The 22,384-nt window shown below is 50.1% G+C and overlaps 1 protein-coding gene across 3 annotated transcripts in view; it reads left to right on the top strand.

Annotated features, from left to right (window-relative positions):
- Nucleotides 1–2,648: 2,648 nt before the first annotated feature.
- FAM3B (FAM3 metabolism regulating signaling molecule B) overlaps nt 2,649–22,384 on the top strand; it is a 50,937-nt gene continuing 31,201 nt past the window's right edge. For 2 of the 3 annotated variants that reach the window (XM_032865301.1, XM_032865303.1), the window contains exon 1: nt 2,649–2,717. In XM_032865301.1, coding sequence (XP_032721192.1) covers nt 2,657–2,717 — 61 coding nt within the window. In that variant the 5' untranslated portion in view covers nt 2,649–2,656. Of the gene's footprint in view, nt 2,718–17,756; nt 17,855–22,384 lie in introns of those variants that run through there. The other variant, XM_032865302.1, reaches the window with a different exon arrangement.

The raw sequence follows: 22,384 nt of genomic DNA, 5'->3' as shown, positions 1-22,384 counted from the left end.
GCTCCCTTGCCCATCGATGGGCAGCATTTCACCTTGGTCTCTGCAAGCACAGGCCCTGAAGGGCGGTGTACACTTCATCCCTATGGAAACTGTGGAGGTCGATGGTTAGTAACAGTGACCATCCTGCCATTGCACGGGTGACAACAGGAAGGGCTGGCTACAGAAAAGGCATAGGCGGGATTAGCACCTAGAATTTATACACTCGAGTCACGTGAAATCTCTGCTTTATTCTGTTTTCCATACAATTCATTTGTTCCCTCATTCATGCATTCACGCATTCATCCAAATGCATTAAAAATTTGCTGTATGCCAGGAATCATTTTAGTTGCCGGATACACAAGTCTGGGAGAGTTCTTCCCCGTGGGCCACTCATGGACTTGGACTTGTGGGTGAGGAGATGAGGGGACCAGATCATTATAACGCAGTCTGACAGATGCCCCAGGCAGAGCACAAAGGACAGGGCCATCACGCTCCCCTCAACGTGATTCCCATCAGCTGTGTGACCTTGAGCAACTCACTGCACTTAGATCCTCAGCGGCAGCCCCATCTGTGAAATGGGTATAACAACGCTCCTCTCCTGCACGGTTGCTATAATATGAGGTCATTGAGGTAACAGGTCTGAAGGAAACGTTTAATTCACCCCCTCAGCACCTCATGAAGACACTGGACAGAAGAGAGGGCGGGCAGTGACCGGAAGAACTTGAATCAGAGGAAAAAGTGAAACTTCTTTTGTTTTATCCCTTTAGCAAGAAGGCAGAGATTTTCATTAAACAGATTTGGAAAATTCTCTTGTCACCTTTAAAAAAGATGTATGTGTATTTAACTACTTGCCCCTCTGCTGATCCCAGTTTCACTTTATAAAGGAGAAGTAGCTTTTTGCTTATGTCGAAAAGGAAGTCTCCATTTTCAGAACAGAATAAGGCAGGATCCTTGGCGTGACTGCTAGGAGGCAAGGTGGCCCAGGAGTTTTTGCTTTGCATTCTTAATCAGGCATTCTGACTTGTTCTGTACCATGAGTCAAGAACAAATTAATGGTTTCATTTTTCCCCAAAAACTGTTTTCCTCCAGCCAAATCCTGTACAGATCAAACACACCTTCTGTGTCAACACTCATGACTGGGAACTGAAGGTATGACATCAACTCTCTTCTTGATCCCTATGGCCCAACTCAAATTGCAATTTCCTGGTAGGAGCTAAAAGCATTGTGTTATGCAACAGAGGTTCCAAAAATGCTAGCGTGTTACTTCTGCCAGTTGAACCCAACATGGGCCCTTGGAGATGAGGCCTTCAAAGACAGAAGTGGACTCCCCCTAACTTCCTCTGGGAAGGTGGCATGGCCCTGGGTGTGGTTATCACACTGCTCTGGACTGAAGGCTCATGTCCCCCTCAACATTCTTCTGTTGAAGCCCTCACCCCAGTGCAACGCCGTTTGGAGATGTGGCCTTTGGGAGATAGTTAGATCAGATGAGGTAGGGAGGGTTGGAGGCCTCCTGATGGGATTAGCGCCCTTCTAAGAGGAGAAAGAGAGAGCACAGAGACAGGTCTCTCTCCGACCCACGCGGAAAGGTCACGTGAGCACACAGTGAGCCGGCAGGTGTCGGCAAACCGGGAAGAGAGAGCTCCCCAAGAACCTAATTTGCAAGCCCCTTGATCTCGGATTTCTCAGCCTCCAGAACCGTAAGAAGATGAACTTGTACTGGTTACGTGGCCCAGTCTGTGGTATTTTGTTATAGCCTGAGCTGACTGATAACGACCAGCCTGGGCAGAAAATGGCTTTGAGGGAGTTGAATAACGTGAACGTGAAGACTGAACGTTTCCCCAGTCTTGCATTTTAAGAGGCATCCGTTCAGCACACAAAGAACTATTGAAAGCTTAGTGAGCGCCACACCCAGGCCTGTGCACTGGGGACGGAGAAAACACCTGCCTTGCCTTCCAGGGACCCACAGGAATGCAGGTGCCCGGAGGTCATTAACCCCGCTCTACACCAGCTGTGTGGAAGCCCCGATCCGCAGGATCGGGAGAAGGAAGAGCATTTTCACAGAAATATTTTACTATGGGGGTTCATTCTAAAGGACTCCTCACAGTTCCCCAAAATGAGTCAGGATGATAAGGGGCAGAGGAGAGCGGGGAGGAATCCGGACCCTGGCTTGAAGAAGTGCAAGCAGGTGTGGGGGGCGCGGAGGGGGGGTGGGAATGGCCGGAACCTGGCATGGGACCTCCTGGCCCAGAGAGCTCACAGGCTACCTCACAGGAGGCCTATCCCAAAGGCCTGTCCTTTCCTCACCCTCTTCTGGGCCTCCGGGACTTCCCTGGGGGCCCTCCTGCAGGGAGGGACGTTTGGCCGAGCAGTTCCAGCCACCCTAACTCGGGAAAAGCCCCAGGCAGTTTGAGGGGGGCCTGAAGCACGGCCTCCGGGGTGCTGTGGTCTCCCTGTGCCTCCCTGGGTCCACCCAGCAGAAGGGGCGGTGGAGCCCATGGACTCGGGTTTGGGGGAGGTCGGTGAAGGCGCAGGACAGATGGCAGCTCCCAGGGGACACGGTGGCGGGGGGCGGGGCAGGAGAAGCGGCTGGGGGCGGGGGAGGAACGGGGGCCGCGGTCTGAGACGGCGCCCCCAGCGGCGGGCGGGGGAGGCGACGCGCCTGCGCAGTCCGGCGGGGATGGCGCGGGCCCCACGACGCACACCGACTGCTGCACGCGGCGGGGGGCGACGGCGGCCGGGTGAGAGGACGCGGGGCGAGGCCGGGCGGCGGGGCGAGGCCGGGCGGCGGGGCGGGGGCGGGATGCTGGCCCTCAGAGGGGGCGTCTGGAACGGGGCCTGCCCCTCACGAAGGCCGAGACCCCGGGGTCGAGGGGGACCGGCCGGGGGGTCGCGGGGACCGGCACCTAAGGTCGGGGATGAGGCGCGAGGGATGGACCCAGGCCCCTTTCTCTCGGCCGCCTGGGGCAGCTGGCCGCGGCCCAGGACCCGCGGCTCGTCCCCGACCGCACGTGGGCAGCGGACAGGGCAGGGTGAGCCCCCAGGTCCGGCCCCCGCCTCAGCTTCTCCCGGAAAGAGGGTCCCTGCCAGAGAGCAGCTGGGGCCGGACGCGTGGGGGGCGCCTGGGTGGGAGGCGTGGCAGCCCCGGGGGGCCCCCTCGTCGGCGCTGTCGGGGTCCCCCCCCCCCGGGCAGGCGGTCGGCGTGACGTCGTGGAACTGCGTGACGCGGGCGGGTGGGGGCCGGGGACCCGCTGTGGGGCGGGAGCCATCGTCGATCGAGCGCCAGGACTGCGGCGACGGCCCCGGAACGTTGTCCTTCTTCCCCCACGAACGCCGCGGTTCTCCAGGGACTCCCAGAGGAGCGTGTGAAACGCCGTGTCGGGTCTCGGCACCGCACCGCGGGCGGGGGTGGGGTGTCGGCAGGCCCGGGCCGGGCCGCCGTCTTCCGCGCCCTTCGCGGGAGGCGCGCGAGAACCGGGGTCGCGGGCGCTGCGCGGGTCCAGGCGCTGCGCGCCCGGCCTTATGGGCGGTGGTCTGGGTGCCGCGGCGGACCGGGGCGGCTGGCCCAACCTGATATCACTCAGTTTCAGAAACTCTTTGTTTTCCTACATTTAGCGTTTTGGGACTGTTAATACATGTGCGGTTGAGCTGTTTTCTTTTGTTTTCTTTCCCAAAGGACTGACCTTTAGGAAACATCTTTTCTCGGGGCACCCGACTGGCTCGGCGGGTAAGCGTCCGGCTCTTGGTTTCAGCGCAGGTCATGATCTCGCGGCGAGACAGGGCCCTGGGTCTGTCCACTCTGCGCATGGCGCCTGCTTAGGATTCTCTCTCTCTCTCTTCCCCTCCCTCCTGCTCCCTCTCTTCCTCCCCTGTCAGATTGTGTCTGTGATAGTCCCTTAACTTTTTTCTAAATCAAAGCTGAAACTCCGCTCATTTTTCTCTTGATTACTTATGACAGTGAGATACAAAATAACTCATTAAAATAACAATCACGACCGCGCCTAGGGTGCCTTTTTACAGTCAGCATGTTCTGGTACCTTCTCTCTATCCTTTCATGTCTGAGGTGGGTGTTGTGAACCCCTTTACTCCTACATTAGTTCACACCCCCAGACCACCCAGCTGCTGAGAGACAGAACTAGGGGGTCAGGGTCGGTCTGATCCACTTTCAATGCTCTTTGTCCTAAAAATTTCAGCCACTGCAACCAGCAGAAATTGTTTCATAAAAGGTGAAAATCAGCTGCAAAGCATGTGAGTTGGCATGTTGGTTTGCTTGTTTTTATTTCTCAGGAATCTTGCATTCTGGGTGAAGTGCAAGTAAACGGATCACAGGAGGGGATAAAGGTGAGGAGGAGGGGACACCAGGGGTCACACAGAGTCTGGGAGGTCATTGTGTGTGTGCACTCTCCCTTGGCCCCTCAAAGACCAGGTGACCTCTCAATTCTTATACATCTTCATGAAAGAAGCATGGCCCTCCAGGAGTGTAGGACACCTGCCTGCAGGACCTGGGAGCTAAGAGAGCCAGGTTCTAGCTTAGTGCCGTGAACTACTAAGGTGTCCTTTGTGCGTGTCAGCTGCCTCACTGTCCAAGTGCGGTGCCCAGGGATCTGGCGTTGAGCTGATGGGAGCATATGGCATCAACCATCTCCAGGACCAGCCAGTTAATACCGGTTTATATTACTGATTTGTATTACACTTTTGGCCAAAACCTCTTTTCCAGGCTCCCGGGGACCCTCCCTTCTGACAAACGGGCAACGATTGCTCCAGTCCCAGGAGTGTTCTCTCACTTCTGTATCACTCATGTCCATGATGCTCCGGTGCCTTTTCTTCCCACAGATGATTCACTCCCTGCACAGGGCCTCTTTGTGAGATGCGTGAATTCTGCTTCAGCTCCTCCCTGCCCCGGGATGCTGACCGTGACCAACATGATGATGCTTGAAACAGAGAAAGGAACATTTTGCACTATGGGATACAAACACTCCCCATTTTGGAGTGTTTAGGAGAAAAACACTCCAAAAATTTGGACTCTTCCTCACACCGTAAGTGTCCGTGTCAGGGTAGATTTCTGTAGCTAAGGGTGTGACTCAGCTCTTGGTTTCTGTGGGCAACACCTTTTCAAATGAAAACCCTGAAGTCACCATGGATTATCTGCACAAAAGCTTCTGGCTCCTTCGAGAGATTCACAGAGAAACAGTCTGCAAGGAACAGCTTGACAAGCAGGAAAAACAAAACCAGTTCGGAAGCTTAGACGTGCTGCCCTGTACTCTCACTGACCAGTCCTTTCTAAGAACAATGGCTGTTCAGGAACCGAGGCTGTACGGTCAGCGTAGGACCTTCCTGTGTGCGTTACCATCTGGCCCACCCAGTTTGCTTCCGAATCAGCCCAGAAGGGCCTCTGAAAGAAGTGCACATGGCCCCTCCGTCTGCACTCTCAGCTCGCTTCTCCCCATGGCTTTCAACCTCATTCAACTCTGCCAAGCCAGAGTTCACAGTGCCTGGATTTCTTCTCTCAGCCTATTGCAGACAAGGACATTTTGACAAAGTTGTGGTGTAGAAAAGGGTTGAAAGTTTTCAACCAAAAGCTGCCTTCCCCAACTTAAGGCTTCTTCCTTTCCCTCCTCTGTCTTGCCCCAGGGCAGACTCATGTCCTGCTTGTCATCACCCCCAGCATCCCTGCCTCCCTCCCAGCATTATCAGTGCCTTTCCGCATGACCCCTTGCACAAGAGCTTTGGGGCGCTTGCCATGCATATTCTCTTCCTCTTGAGGGTTTCCCACTGGCATGCTCCTGTCTGTGGGATTTCCCCCACAGGGGATCTGTGTTTCTGCTTCAATTTTCATAAATTGGCACTAGATGGTGAGCTGCCCAAGTCCTGGTTCTTTGTCAGTTTTCTTCCCTGATGTGTCTCTGGGGCATGAACAGTGCTTGGTGTCTAGCAGTTGCTTAATAAACATTTGGCTAATTGAACTGAATTGAACTAAGGCCTGTACCTTTCCCAGAGCTCCTCTATCCGGGTTTCTGGCCCCTTGAAAGATGAACACTTCCTCCCCTAAGGTTGGAGAGGCTCAGAAGGGTCAGCCCCTCCACTGTCCTACGGCCTTCCCAGGAGGCTTTCCAGGGCATGGAAAGCCTTTACTTTCCTTGTAGTTGGTCAGCTGACCAGGATTCTGAACAACTTCACCCCCAACTCAGGAGAATCTCTGGCTGCCTAAGCCTTGTAGGATAAAGTCCAGAGTGCAGTAATAATGAAATGTCTCAGGGCCTGCTTAGATTCAGGCTGTCTGTGCCAGTACATGCCATATACTCATCTAATCACAACAGTTCTAAAATTTTATAATACCATTTAATTAGTACCCCCAAAATGAAATACTTAGGTATAAACATAACGAAATATGTACAAGGTCTATGTGAGAACTACAAAGCACTGTTGAACAAAATAAATGGGGGAGATATACCATGTTCATGGATAGGAAGACTTAGTGTTGTCAAGACATCAGTTCTTACCAACTCTAGATTCAATGCAATCCCAGTCAAAATCCCAGCAAGTCATTTTGTGGGTATTGACAAACGGATTCTAAAGTTTATGTGGAGGCAAAAGACCCAGAATAACCACAGTATTGAAGAAGAACAAAGTTGCAAGACTAACATTACCCAACTCGAAGACTTAACTATAAAGTTGCAGTGATTAAGATAGCACAGTGTTTGTGTCAGAATAGATAAATAGATCAATGGAACAGAATAAAGAACTCAGTAATACACCCACATAAATATAGTTAACTGGTCTTTGACAAAGGAGCAAAAGCAATGCAATAGAACAAAGATAGTCTTTTCAACAAATGGTCTTGGAAGACTAGAACATCCACATGCAAAAAATGAATCTAGAAATAGACCTTACACCTTTTACCAAAACTAACTCAAAACTGATCCCAGACATAAATGTAAAATGCGAAACTAGAAAGCCCCTAGAAGATAAAATAAGAGAAAACTGACAGGACCTTGGTGTTGTGATGACTTTTTAAATACAACACGAAAGGTATGGTCCTAAAAGAAATCATTGATACGCTGGGCTTTGTTTAAAGTTAAACATGCCTGCTCTCCGAGAGACAGTGTCAAGAGAATGAAAAGACAAGCCACTGTCCAGGAGAAAATATTTTCACAAGACACAGCTGATAAGGAACTGTCCCAAAATATACAAAGAACTCTTAAAAGTCAACAATAAAACAAACAGCTAGTTTAAAAATGGACCAAAGGCTTTAACAGACACTTCACCAAAGACAATACATAGATGTCAGATAAGTGGATGAAAAGATGCTCCATGTCCTATGTCAGGAGGGAAATTGAAATTAAAATGATGACACAACCAACACACCTATTAGAATAGGTGAAATCTGGAACGCTGACAACACCAAATGCCGGTGAGGAAGCGGAGCAAGAACCCTCGCTCCCAGTTGGGGGGAATGCAAAAATGGTGTGGCCACTTGGGATGATTCGGGGGGTTTCTTACAGAGCTAACTCATTCTAACTATTCTTACCATATCATCTAACAATCACACTCCTTGGTATTTACCCAAAGCTGTTGAAAGCTTATGTCCACATAAAAACCTGCACACAGATGTTGGTAAAGGCTTTATTGATAACTGCCAAAACCTGGAAGAAACCAAGATGTCCCACAGCTGGTGAAGAGATATATGGACACCTCCAAACCATGAGTTAGTTACTCAGTGCTAAGAGAAATGAGCTATCAAGTCGTAAAAAAAAAATATGGAGGTAAGCTAAATACATATTGCTAAGGGCAAGAAGCCTGTCTGGAAGCCTTGTATTCTGTAGGATTACAGCTGTGTGACGTTCTGGAAAAACCCAAACCGTGTGGACAGTACAAAGATCGGTGGTTGCCAGGGCCTGGGGGAATGAGGGATGACAGGCAGAGTGCAGAGGATTTCTTAGGGCAGTGAAACTACTCTGTAGGACACAACAGTGGTGGAAACCGTTGTTCTACATTTGTCCAAAGGTACAGAATTTACAACCTCATGAGTAAACCATAGTGTAACCTGTGGACTCTGGGTGGTTACAACATGTCAATATAGATTATGAATTTGTGACCAGTGTCCCCTCTGGTAGGGGATGTTGATAGTGAGGGGGGTGGCGTGGGGGTGTAGGGGGTGTATGGGAAACATCTGCTTTCTGTTCAGTTTTGCTAGGAACCTAAAATGGCTCTAGAAACATGGTTAATTTTAAAAAAAGACACCTAGTATATATTTGGCTCTAAGACATTGAGGTTCAGTATCTAAATCAGACTCCTAATGCTTCCCCCTGCCGTCTGTTGTCCCTCCTGACCCGTGTCACACACCTTTAGTGGAGTCGGCGGTTCACATGTTAGTTCACGTGTGCATGGGTTCACCAGAGATCTGGTGAGAATCCCTTTGGCATCAGGCTCTGTGCTAGGCACCGGGGCCCGGCAGTGTGTGGGATGAGGCCCTACTTTGGTGGGGCCTATATTCTGCTGAAGGAGGCAGACATACACAGGTCCTCAAGCAAGGAGAAGGGCAGGATAGTGCTAGAGGTAGTAAAGAAGAGTAGCAGGGAGAGAGGGGGTGAGGCTCTGGGCTTGTTCTCTTGGCCATTCAGGGAAGGCCTCTCTGGAGAGACCCCTGTGAGTGCTGGTGTAGATGTCATGGAGGGGGGCCTCATTATCCCCAGCTACCAGTCTCAGGGGTAGACGCACCTTCCTCTCATCTTTTATCTCTTCTGCTGGCTGTCCGTTAGAGTTGACGGCACTTTTGTTGAAAACGCATTACTCCTTGTTTACTATACTGTTCCTCCAACACCTCCGCTGCCATTTGCCCCCTACTCCATAGTAAGCTCACTGTCTTCCTCAGCTCCTCAAAGATGCACCCTCACCTCTGGGGGAAGCATGCCAGGAAACTACATTTTATCCAAGGGCACTTGTGAATCCCCCAAGTTAGCATCAAGGAGTATGATAGTATATCCTCCATGCAAAAAAAAAAAAAAAAAATGGAGCCCAACTCCATCAGGATAGGCACCAACTTCAATGAATGGCTTATGTTGAATTATAGCCCATTTTCAATTAACTGGGTCACCCATGAGTTTTCAAGCCTTGACTCTGTTTTCTTATAGACGCCCCAGAGTGGTAATGACTCAGGCCCTAGCAAAAACGAACACAGAGATTTTCAGGACTGAATTACTTCCACTGACCTCAAGACATTTTTTCATATATATATTTTTTCAAATACAATGCCCAGTGCATAGCCAGTCAGGCAAAATCTCCATAATCTAGAACCCAGAAAAAAGCTTGTGAAAATTTCAGACAAATTGTAATCAGCCGATGTAGACTGTTAACTAGCTAGACTAATTATGATTAACAAAACAAGAGGAGACTGTAAGATACCTTTAGTAAACAGAAAATTATGAAAAACAACATAGCAACTCTGAGAAATATCCAAATCATGTTTCTAGAAATAAAAATGTGACCGTAACAACAGATTCAAAAGAACAGGTTTACCAGCAGATTAGATAGAGCTGAGTATGTGATTCGTGAACTGAAGAGTGAAGTCTGAAAAAGCTCAATATAGTGCAGCCCAGAGAAACAAAGGATGGAAAATAAAGGGTAAGACACCTGTGGAAGGAGAAGGGAAGTTCATTTCCAGAAATTTCCAGGCATTTCAACACATTAAGTCTCCATCTGTGCAATAAATACGAAAAACAATCAACTTCGTCATAAAGAAGCTAAATCTAGTTCTTTACAAGAAAATTTGAAAGGTTTCATTTAGCATTTTATATGCTGTGGATCTTTGCAATGGAGAATTCAAGTTAGCAGCCGGGTCACTCTGCAGACCCAAGCAGACAGAACTGAGGGGTCCTGACTGTGGAACACAGCTGTTAGGAGGCCCCGTTTGTGCTGTAGCTGTGATTTCAGTGAGCACGTGCACTCACGGAGAACATCCGCTTGGACTCCCATGGAATCCTTTGGAGTCTCCACTCGCTGACTGATGGCCTTCGTGACAGTGGATGCTTCACCTCACCATCTGTGAGACAGCTAAGAGGGCTTCCCTTCAGGCTGTTGTGAGCGCACAAAAAGATCTCTCAGTACGGCCTCCAGGACAGAGCGTGTCCTGTGCTGGGGACTCTGTGGCCATGAGCCGTGACGGCGGAATCCCAAGTTCCTGTGTCAAGGGAACATGCAGAGATCACTAAGAAATATCTGAGCAGGAGACGAGGCAGAGAAAACAGACTATAATGTCCAGACATCAAAACAAGTACACATGGGACTTCACAGGATGAAGGGGTAATTCAGTCAATGCTGGGAAATGATCCTTCCAGAAAGAGTGAGCCACTGGCTGGCCAACTGGAAGAAAGGAAGTTTGGGTCTCCATCTAAATCTTGTATCGAGAGGTCAAATTATTTTAAAAGATATTTATTTATTTATTTGACAGAGAGAGACATAGTGAGATAGGGAGTGGGGGGAAGGAGAAGCAGGCTTCCCGTTGAGCCAGGAGCCATCGATGCAGGGCTCGATCCCAGGACCCTGGGATCATTACTTGGGTCGAAGGCAGATGCTTAACGACTGAGCCAGCCAGGTGCCCTGAGGGATCAAATGTTTTAATCAAGAAATGAAAACCAAGAGCTCCTGGGTGGCTCAGTCGGTGAAGCATCAGCCTTTGGCTCAGGTCAGGGTCCTGGGGTCCTGGGATGGAGCCCCGTGTTGGGCTCCCAGCTCAGTGGGGAGCCTGCTTCTCTCTCTCCCTCTGCCTGCCCCTCCCCCTGCTTGTGCTCTCTTTTGTGCACACTCCTCTGTGTCAAATACATAAAGTCTCTTTAAAACTAATTTTAAAAATTTTTTTAAAAAGAAATGAAAACATGGGGGGGAGGAGGGCAAGGCCTTTCTATGCGAGAAAGAACTCAAAGGCCGCAAAAAGAAAAATCAGATAACTTTTTAAAATTGTGCCGGGGGAAAAGTCCATACTCAAAAACAGGAAAAATTTTTTATTATCTATGATAAGGGACTAACTACTACAGAATCATAAAAACTGTCGTATACAATTTAGAATTGCATAGCAGTGTGTACAGCAAGTGTCCATTAGTTGGGGGAGGGGTTATACCATATTATGTTATACCATATTATCCTTGTTATTGGTTGTTTGCCTTTGAGTGTGTCTTAGGGGGAGACGCATCCTAAACAGCAGTGCTTTCCTGAGTAAGCAGGGTGAAAATCTGGAAGAGTAAACATTATCCAGAAAGCCCTTAAGACAAAATAGGCATGCACCAGCGAAGCTAGAGGCAGGTCAGTGAGTGCCACACCATCCAGGTGTGTTTTGGCAAACTTCAGTCAAAATGAAGGTAACACAAGCTCAGCGGTTCCATGTCTAGGAATTTGTTTCATTTATGATTTCAAAGTAGGCTCTGTGCCCAGTGTGGGGCTTGAACTCACAACCCTGAGATCTAGAGTCACATGCTCCACCCGCTGAGCCCGCTGGGCGCCCCAAACCTGAGTATTTGTTGTTGTTGTTGTTTTATTCATCTCACACAAGTGAAACGTCCTGTCTGCAAGACTTTTGTCACCGTGTCAGTCCTAACAAGACATGAGAAAATCCGATGTCTATAGTCGGGAGCCAGTAGAGACCTCACGGCCCATCAGCACTGTCAGATCCCTTGCAGCCCTTGGAAGAGTGTGGGAGTCTCTGTCTACACAAGGGTCAGCCGCGCCGAGACACCTTGAGAAGGCAGATGTGGGGCCACGTGAGCATGTGCGCCCGTTGGCTGAAGCAGGTGCATCATTTGGTGGGGTAGAGTGTTTGGTGGGGTAGGTATAAAGAAGTCCCGGAAGGACACCCAAGAAATCAACACTTCTCATTTTCTGTTAGGATAAGGAGGTGATTATCACAATTTATTTTGAACACACGCTTAAAAAATTAGACTATATATAAATGTATTATCTAGGCAAAAAATCATTTCTCACAGCTACTACAAATTAAAAAGAAAAAGACAAATAACTTAAGAGAAAAACGGGGAATTTATATGACTACACTCTAGTTCCTGAAAAAGAAATACAAATAGCCTTTAACCTATGAAAATATGCCCAAGCCATCCCTTTAGTGAAAGAAACCAACAGAATCATACAAAGACCAGTGAAGATCAAGGAGGTGGACGATACGATGTGTTGGGAATTGTTTGGACGCAGGGACCTTCTCTTGTGTGGCTGGCAGGCATGGGGATTGCTGTAACTTCTCCGGAAATACCCATTAAATCCAGAATTCACCAACCCTCTGATTCCGTAACTGACTTCCAGGTGTTTATTCTAAACGCACCTCAGCATTTATGTCAAGGTGGACGCCGGCAGGTATTACACCATTGTTAGTAGCATGGAAGACGCAAATGACCCAAACTGCCCTCTGAGCCCATTTTAAAAAATGTGTCCATCCAACAGCAAAAGCCTGGGTGTGTTTCCATAGGAAGCTTTCTGAGATGTTACAGCGCAAGAAGCAAGTTGTGAAACGCCATGTACAATCCAGGGTTTGTGTCCGGAGGCCGAGGGAGAGACATGCAGGTTTGCATATGCAGAGACCGGCTTCGACGGCCAGGCCAGCCGGAACTGTTAGTGACAGCGGCTGTCCCTGGGGAGGGAGCCCTGGGCCTCGGGTGAGCGAAGGAAGAGCTGGGAAGATGAGCCAGTGGTCCAGGAGGCCCAGGGGCACGTGGGGGATTGAGGGGGCTGTTCGTGTCGGTTTCAGGCGCACAGTTCCATGCGTTACTGTACGTGCTCCCACGGCTGCTTACCCTCTGTCCCCGTGTGAAGGTATCACGATCTCAAACTGTCCCTTCATCCCTGTGACTTACCTTTATTACACGTAGACGTTTGTGCCTCTTCGTCCCCTTACCCGGGTCCCCCGTCCCTCCACCCCCAGGCCCCCCTGGCAACCACCAGTTTGTTCCTGCACTTATGAGTCCGTTTCTGCCTTTATTCATTTGTGCCGTTTGTTTTTTAGATTCCGCAGAGACGTGAAATCATACGGGATTTGTTCTTCTCTAACTTAACTTCCCTGGGCAAAAATACACTCTAAGCCCCCGCGTTGACACAGACGGCGGGATATCAGTCTTTCCTGCAGCCGAGTGTAGCCGACTGTGCATACAGGCACCGCATCGTATCCGTGCCTCGCCCCATCGGGACTTCGGTTGCTCCCATATCTCGAAGTGCGGATTTACTTAAAGAAATTTTAATGTGATGTGGCTTTATCGTACGCTCAGGCAAATGGCATTTGCCAGTTTATAGTATGCAGCACTGTTTTGTTTTTACGTATTTCCTTCTAGCCTTAAATGCATGAATGTCCACTTCTGTTCCTGCTTTTCCACTTAACATGCACCTCATGTGTGTTTTCCATGTATATTACAAGCAATATATAAGCTTTTTAAAAAGACTTATTTATTTATTTTAGAGGGAGAGAGAGTGTGCATGTGGATGAGAGAATGCAAGGGCAGATGGAGAGAGAGAGAGAGAGAATCCTAAAACAGGCTTCCCGCTGAGCAGGGAGCCCAATGTGGGCCTCGATCCCAGGATGCTGAGATCATGACCTGAGCTGAAATCAAGAGTCGGATGCTTAACCAACTGAGTCCCCCCAGGGAACACCAGTAATATATAATCTTGATAATATATAATCTGATGTTCTTGACTAGAGTTCCAAGTGTTTAAACAGTGATTTATTTAAATAGTCATTGTCTTTTATTAACCTCATAGATTGCTTTACAGTTTTCACTGTTAATATACATAGCATTGCCTCTTTAGAAAAAAAATTCTTAGTATAGGCCAGAAATGGAAATTATGTCTTTTTTTTAAGATTTTGTTTATTTGAGAGAGAGAGGGAGTGAGAGAGAGGGAGAGGGAGCAGGGGGAGGGGCAGAGGCAGAGGGAGAAGCAGACTCCACGCTGAGCAGAGAGCCCAATGCTGGCTCGATCCCAGGACCCCGAGATCATGACCTGAGCTGAAGGCAGAGGCTTAACTGACTGAGCCATCCAGGCGCCTTGTCTTTTTAAATTTTTAAATAGTGGGAGCTGCTAGGGGGAATTGGAGTAACCATGTTTGTTGTAAACCTGCTAAGAATGGGGAATGGGGTTGGGATACAGACGATGAGAGCAAGATCAAAACAAACACTAACTTAACCAAGGCAGTGGAAACCTTATACACTGAAAACTATAAAACATTGCTGGAAGAAATTAAGGAAGTGACCCATAAATGAAAAGACATCTGGTGTTTACAGATTGTGAAGTTAAATATCTGATGCTATCAATATCACCAAAAATAATCTATACATTCAATGCAAGCCCTATTGAAATCTCGATGGTGTTTTTTGTAGAAATAGAAAAATCCAACCTAGGGGCACCTGGGTGGCTCAGTTGGCTAAGCGTGTGCCTTCGGCTCAGATCATGATCTCAGGGTCCTGGGATCGAGCCCCGTGTTGGACTTCCCACGGAGCAGGGAGTGTTTCTCCCTCACCCTCTGCCCTTTCCATCCACTTGTTTTCTCACTCTCTCTCTCCCAAATAAGTAAAATCTTAAAAAAAAGAAAAGAAAAGAAAAATTCAACCTAAAATTCCCATGAAGTCCGAAGGGACTCTGCATAGCCAAAACAACCTTGAAAAAGAAAAAGTTGGAAGGCTCACACTTCCTCATTTTGAAACTCATCCCAAAGCTACATTGACCAGGTGGCACTGGCCTAACGACAGATTCCATACATGTCCACGGAGTATACTAGAGAGCCCAAAAAGAAACCCTTGCGTGTGTGGTCAGATGATCTTCCACATGAGTGCCAAAACTGTCCAATGGGGAAAGGCCGGTCTCTTCACAAATGGTGTGGGCAAAACTGGACATCCACATCAAAAGAATGTGGTTAGGCTCTCCCTAACACCACACACAAAAACTAACTCAAAAACTAAGGTCGAGGACCTTCATGTAAGTCGCCAAACTGTGAAACTCCTAACAAGAAACTTCCTAATATTAGATTTGGTAATTTCTTGAACAAGACACCGAAAGCAAAAGCAGCAACAACAACAACAATAAAACTACATAAATGAGACCATATCAGACTGTGTAGTAGGACACAGCAGCTGAGAAAGCGATCTATCCCATCAGGGAGTATATTTGCAAACAATACATCTGATAAGGAACTCATATCCAGAATATTTGAAGAACCCTTACAACTCAGCAAAACAACAAAACCAGACTATAAACTGTGCAAAGAACTGGAACAGGCATTTCTCCGAAGTGTATACACAGATGGCCAACAAGCCCAGGAGACGCTCAACATTGCTAAGAATTAGAGAAATGCAAATCAAACCATGGCGAGATACCCACTAGGGTGGCCACTATGTAAAAACTTAAAAAGTAAAACAAAACGTGTTGGTGAGGATGTGGAGAAATTGGCATCTTGTACACCGTTATTAGGAATATAAAATGGGGCAGCTACTGTGGGAAACTGCATGGTGTTTCCTTAACAACTTAAAAATAGAATTGCTATAGGGTCCAGCAATCTCTATTTCTGGGTATGTACCCCGAATCACTGAAAACAGGGCCCTGAAGAGATGTACCTATGTACATATGTACAGATGTGTACAGATGTGTTCATATCAGCATTATTCACGTTAGTCCAGAGCCGGAAATAACCCAGGTGTTCATCAACAAATAAACGGGTAAACAAAATGTGGAATACACATATAATAGGATATTATTCCGCCTGAAAAAAGAATGAAATCCTGAGGATTTTATATTCAGCGAAATAAGCTGGTGATAAAAAGACAAATAGTGTATGTTACACTTGGGTGAAGTTCTTTTCTTTCTTTCTAAGATTTTATTTATTTATTTGAGAGAGAGTGAATGAGAGAGAGAGAGAGAGCATGAGCAGAGGGAGAAGGAGAAGCAGACTCCTCACTGAGCAGAGAGCCCAAAGTGGGACTTTATCCTAGTACCCCAGGATCATGACCTGAACCGAAGGCAGACGCTTAACCAGCTGAGCCACCCAGGCGTCCCTTGGGTAAAGTTTCTAAAGTAGTCGAATTCATAGAAACAAAGATGGTGGTGTGTCCAAGAGCTAGGGGTGGGGGAAGGGGACTCGATATTAATAGGGACAGAGTTTCAGTTTCGTAAGACGAGAAGATCTTAAGGTCTGTTGCACAGCAATGTGAATATACTTGACGCTCCTGAACTGTTCCCTTAAATGTAAATTTTTTAAATGTAAATTTTTAAATTTGGAAAAGATAGTAAATTTTATGTCATGCATTTTTTTTTACCATAATCCAAAAGAAAATGAAAACAGACAGGACATAAAATTCAGTCTCCAAAATCAGGTGAGCTACTCAATGGTGAGACTTGGCCAGTGAAACCAAGGTCCACTTTAACGAGCTGGTGTGCTTGCCAGGCAGGCATGCGTACACGTCTCAAGTCCTGGGAACTGTGCAGAACCTGTCTTCTGATCTCCCGGATTTGGGAGCCAGTGGGGTAAGAGTGACCTGGAAGAGTAAAGCCAAATTGTTCACAGGACGTGTGTCCCCAGGCCCCCTGGACGGAGCCACCCAGGAGCTGTCAGGAGGCAAAGCCTGGTGGAGGAGGGTCATGGTGAAGCCCCTTCTGACAGCCACAGCATGACGGGTATCCCGGGACTAGGGGAGGGGACTTTGCGTTGCACTATTGAGGCCTCTGGGCTTTCCAGAGAGGAGAAACAGGAACGGGGGAGAAGTGTGGAGCCGGTGGAATCTGGGAGTGGGAGTGGGTCTTCTCTAGGACCCTGCCCACCTCGAACACTCTTTCTGCAAATGACCAATGGCACTTGGAGCCTTAACTTGCCCTTAGCAGCCCGAGGCCACTACGACTACAGTGTATTCCAAAGAGCGACAGAAGCCTGGTGGACGTCGGGATATAAGTCCACAGAGAACAGCTGGCGTGTCTTCTGGGAAGCTTTCTTCAAACACCTGCCAGACTCCCACCCTGGCACCCCTGGCCTCCGTATGAACAAAAGGACCTGCACACCTGTGACCCTGACCATGGAGTAGGGGGCACTGTCCTTACCCCACTCCCCCAAATCAAGCCCTGAAGTGAAGGAGGAGACAAGAGGTGGAAGGCTGTGCTGGGCTGTGCAAACCACCGCGGCAGCAGGACTGTCCCCGAAGAAGCAAGGAGCCTTGCGACCTTGGCCCAGGGGAGTTGACCTCCAACTTGGACCCTGCTAGGACTCGCTTTGACGTTTAAGAGGCTCAGGCCATGCTCATTTATCTTTGTAGCCATTTCCCCCTGTGAGACATTGAACTGGCCTCTGAGGCTGCGAAAGAACGGTTAAGGGACACAGTGTCCCTGGGGCCTGGGGCTCCACAGTTAAGCATCTTCCTTCAGCTCAGGTCTTGATCCCAGGCCCCTGGGGGGAGGGGAGTCCTGCTCAGCCGGGAGCCTGCTTCTCCCTCTCCCTCTGCCGCTCCCCCTGTTTGTGCTCCCTCTCTCAGGTAAATAGAATCTTTGAAAAGAAGAAGGGCAGGGGTGGGTGGCGGACACAGCGTCCTTCGCGGGGAGCAAACCCTACTCATCACTCCTGGCCCCCTGTGAGCCCGCAGAGGGCCGGGCGGAGGGAGCAAACCCTCCCGGGCTGCCGGCCGGCCGCAGCTCTTGGGTGCCGCCCTGCGCACCTGCCTGGCCCACACCTGCCCCGCCAGCACCCGCCCGGCCCGCACCCGGCCCACGCTTCCGTCAGGTCCCGTCTGCCCGCCCTTTGCTCTCCTTCCTCGTAGCCACCGGCCTCTTCGAGGGTGTGTCTCTGTCGCCGCGGGGTCCCTGCGAGGCTCGCTCGGGTTGCCAGAGAGCTGCACCTGGAAGATGCGCCTGGGGACGGTGGGTGAGTGAGACCTCCCTGCCCGAGGAGGGAGAGGGGACTCGGGCAGGAGACAGCTGTCCCCTCGCCCTACTTGGGACCACCCCCCCCGCCGGCCCCTTCGCGGACCTGAGGGCGGGGCAGGCGCTGGGGCAGGGTCCTGCCCTGACCCTGGGATCAGAAAGCAGCTTGGGCAGGGGCCAAGTCGCCGGTTCCCATGGGGATAGTCCGACACCCTCTCCCGCTCCGTGAGTCTGATGCCCTGCCTGAAAAGTAGGCAGCAGGGGAGGGCGGGCAGAGAGGAGGGGGCTCCCTCCACGGGGGAGGGCACCTGCCGCCGCAGACAAAGGGCGGCCAGCTGCTGAGTAGGGGCACTTCTGGGCTCCTCCGCTCTACCGCGCTGCTCTGGTGAGGGTCGAGGTTCACTAGCCACAGGTCCAGCTGACCAGCCCAGGAAGTCATGACAAGTGAGGGACAGTGAGGCAGCCTGCTTAAGTCAGGTGGGGACGGATGAATGCGGAATGCCCCATGGACACTGGCTATAAAACTTCTGCTAGCATCTCTCTATAAGGCCATTTTTATATTTTCCAAATATTAAATTACTTGAGACTGCAGAAGGCTTGGGAAAAAATAGGAAAAAGGGAAGAGGAAACAAAAGTCCTCCCACGAGGCATGTTGTCTCTTAAAGCCTGCCTTCCTGACAGCAGCCTCTGTCAGCCGGTCACTTGCCTGCCTGCCTCGCCTTATAGGGCTCACTCTGGGGTTCCCAGTTAACCCGCCCGCCTTTGTTCTCCCTGACTGGGTTTGCTCTTTTCTTCTGGAGCAAGGCAGCATACCTTGTGCAAAAAATGGGAAGTTCAGAAATGGAAACTTCTCTGGGCTCCTTTAGTGGTCAGTCCCCCTCCCTGGAGGGCAGCTTGTCTGCCAGGAGGTGGTGGACCAAACCATCCTCTTTCCTTGGGGCACACATTCCAGCTGTGTGGTCACACTCCAGAAAGTTCTAAAGACCACCTTTGCGGCTCCATTCCCAAAGTTTGGCAAGACAGATTTCAAGACTTTTCTTTATTGTGTGAAATAGTCCTGTTCTCTACAAAACTGCTTGTTTATGAACAGCCGTGTTTTTGGTAACTTGTGTGGATTGTATAAATGGGTGGCAACGTATGTTTCTTTTTGGGGAAGAAAACATCTCCCTTGGGGCATTACTTTTTTTTTTTAATCATTTTTTAAGTTATTTTCAGCATAACAGTATTCATTGTTTTTGCACCACACCCAGGGCTCCATGCAATACATGCCCTCCCTAATACCCACCACCTTATTTCCCCAACCTCCCACCCCCCCACCTCTTCAAACCTTTCAGATTGTTTTTCAGAGTCCATAGTCTCTCATGGTTCACCTCCCCTTCCAATTTCCCTCAACTCCCTTCTCTCTATCTCCTCTTGTCCTCCATGCTCTTTGTTATGCTCCACAAATAAGTGAAACCATATGATAATTGACTCTCTCTGCTTGACTTATTTCACTCAGCATAATCTCTTCCAGTCCCGTCCATGTTGCTACAAAAGTTGGGTCTTCATCCTTTCTGATGGAGGCATCATACTCTATAGTGTATATGGACCACATCTTCCTTATCCATTCGTCCGTTGAAGGGCATCTTGGTTCTTTCCACAGTTTGGAGACCGTGGCCATTGCTGCTATAAACACTGGGGTACAGATGGCCCTTCTTTTCACTGCATCTGTATCTTTGGGGTAAATACCCAGTAGTGCAATGGCTGGGGCATTACTTCTACTTGATCTTAGCCAAAAGTCCGAGAAGCGATGGGGCATTATTATCATGTTAAGTATTTTGGAAGATTTTTTTTTCATTATTTCTAGATTCTTATAACATTTTGCTGGCTACTTGGTGGAAAATGCTGAGTATTCTTAGACTACTTTCCCCTACCGACCCCTTTTCCACACGTGACCCTTGCGAGTCATTCATGGCCCATGTGGTCCTTTTGCATAAAGCTTTGGCATAACTCAGATCTGTATTTATATGGACATGTGTGATTAAGAGAGAGTCACCCGCAGAATCTCAGAACCATGCTACTTTGGATTTTGTGAGCTCGGGATTTGGCAACATTTTCGAAAGCGCCATTTTCCTGGATACTTGGGTGAAGCCCTGGGTCTGTCCCAGGTAGAAAGATCACAGGGGGGACATTCCGATGGAACGAAGGGATGAAGTAAGTTAAGCCACCACTGCTCTTCCCCTGTCCTAGGACAGCTGCCTAGTAGCGGTTATCCGAAGTTCTCAAAAGCAGGTCATTGGTGTGTGAAACTTTCAAGGCAGGTTCCCTTCCAAACCTCCTGTGGTGTTCAGACGTGTCTGTTCCTGGCCTTTCTACCAAAAAGCCTCAGTCAATAGCACAGGGACAGCAGCCACAAAGTGGCTCACCCACCCTTAGCCCTCTCTCATCCCCCCTCCCCAAGACAAAAGGAGCAGGTATGGCCGTCTCCAGGGGGATTTGGGTTCCCTTTGGCAAGGCTGCTAGTGACAGCTTCCTTGTCGTACATCATGTTGAAGGAGATGGCACCAAAGTGTGTTCTTAGGGGTTCAGAGTTGCCTTCTTCAGGGTCCCCGGGGTAGAGGGGCAGGAGGGTGCCCTGAGATCCCCTGACCTGTAGCCTGGCCGAATGCAAATTAGTTTTGGGACTGCTCTCTTCTCCAGTGTAAGTGAAGGGTCTGGGACCAAACTGAGACCCCAGGAGTCTGAGCGTGGGGAGGAGGGTAGGAGACACACACAGAGGCACACATGCAGGATGAGTGAGGGTCTCTGGAGAGGAATTGAACGGACTCCCTGCCCGCGCTTGGAACTGGCCTTTGCTCTGACCCTTCCATGTGACACCGGCTGGTTAGAAGCCCGGAGGAGGACATGTCTGTTGGCCACTGCGGATGACTTTATTACTTTATGAGAAAAGGCCAGATCCTGGTTAAAGGATCACAGAAGGTTCCTGAACTCAGCATACTTCCTCCCCGTCCTTACTGCCCCGCCCCCCGGAAGTCCCACGCAGGTCCAGGGAGCCATGTTAGCTGGGGTCTGGTTCCCACTGTTCCCAAATGAGTGCTTACCTGTGCCCCTCTGGGACGCAGGGTTCTTTGCTGCCCCGGGTCCGAGCCTGTCGCAGGGAACTGCTTCCGGTCCTCCTGCTGCGCACTCACCCTGGGGACTGAAGCAGGTGTCCCTCCCCGAGACTGGCTGGCCCCAGCTGGTCTGGCTCCCAGGTCTGTCCCCCTGGCAGCCAGGTACTTCCAGGAACATGAGGCCTGCACACAGGCCGCTGGTCTAGCTCCCCGCTGGCACAGGTCCCCAGACTCTCGCAGTGGACTGGTCCTAGTCTGTGCAGCCGGATCTGCCCTCTGCCTGGAGGTGCTTCTGGCTCTAGGTCTTGGCTTCTCTCCAGTTCCAGAATCCAGCAGCTCCCAGCTGGAACTTCAGTGGTTCAGGCCTCACCCGAAGCACGGGGGCTTTACAGCCTCGCAGGGAGCGCTGGCGCGTGTCCAGGCCTGGGAGCCTACCGCCTTGCAGGCCAGGCCGGCCGCGGTTCACAGGTGCGCCTACAGGGACTCGTGGACTGCCGGCCGCTCCTCGTGGCCCTCCGGGTCACTTCCGCTCACGTGTCCTCGTCCATCGAGACAGGACCACACCTCCCCGCCGTGTCGCTGCCCTTTACGCGTGTGGAAGGTAGCATCGTGTTCTGCTCCAGTAGCTAAACAGCACCTCGGCTCAAAGACCTCACAGGAGACATGGTGACTAGAAGGTTCTGCGGAGAGTCTCTGGTTCGCTGATTGTCTTCTTTAACTACGACACTTGGACAGAATAAGTCCAGCTGTGACCTGACACACACAGACACACTGGACTACTGCTGCCTTTGAGCCTGACACTACTGATGCTGACTCCATTTCCAGCAGTCATTCCACACTGCTCACTCTGTGTGCGTCCGACAGAATTTTCTGGAACCTCCACGACCCACACGCTGTCTCGGTGCGCGGGCACAGTCCTGGAGAGGGAAGACCCTCGGTGTGCTATGACAACAAGGCATGTGAAGGGCGGATGTGAGGGTGTGTGGCAGGCTGTACTGAGGGAGAGGGAGCCGTGGAGGGAGAGAGAGCTGGAGGTCATGGAGGAGAGCACCCTGAGGCAGAGGACAGAGTGATACAAAGGTACACGCAGGACAGGGCCTAGGCCCGCCTGGATCCGTGTGACCCAGCACAGAGCAAACAGAGTTGCCAGAACTGGCTCCCAGTTTGCTTCCTGGGGCTGGTTTTCTCTGCTTGAGGTGTCCCTTCAGCCCTGCAAACGGCCGTGTCTACCCTGTCCCACCCCTGCATAACCTTCTAACAACTTCAGACTACGCGGTTTGGAAAACGGAAGACTGTCGTGGATGTGGACGCACACACTTGAAAAAGACCAGCTCGTCCCGGTGAATCTGAAGGATCCCACCCCATTCCGTCAGCGCCGCCCCCTGAGCTCAGGAGCTGCCCCAGGCACGAGCCCATCCCTGTAGACCGTCCACAGACCC

Source organism: Lontra canadensis, unplaced genomic scaffold (genome assembly GCF_010015895.1).
Source record: "Lontra canadensis isolate GAN:19392208 unplaced genomic scaffold, GSC_riverotter_1.0 scaffold29, whole genome shotgun sequence".
NCBI classification, from domain to species: domain Eukaryota; kingdom Metazoa; phylum Chordata; class Mammalia; order Carnivora; family Mustelidae; genus Lontra; species Lontra canadensis.
This window is presented reverse-complemented; position numbering and strand designations above follow the sequence as displayed.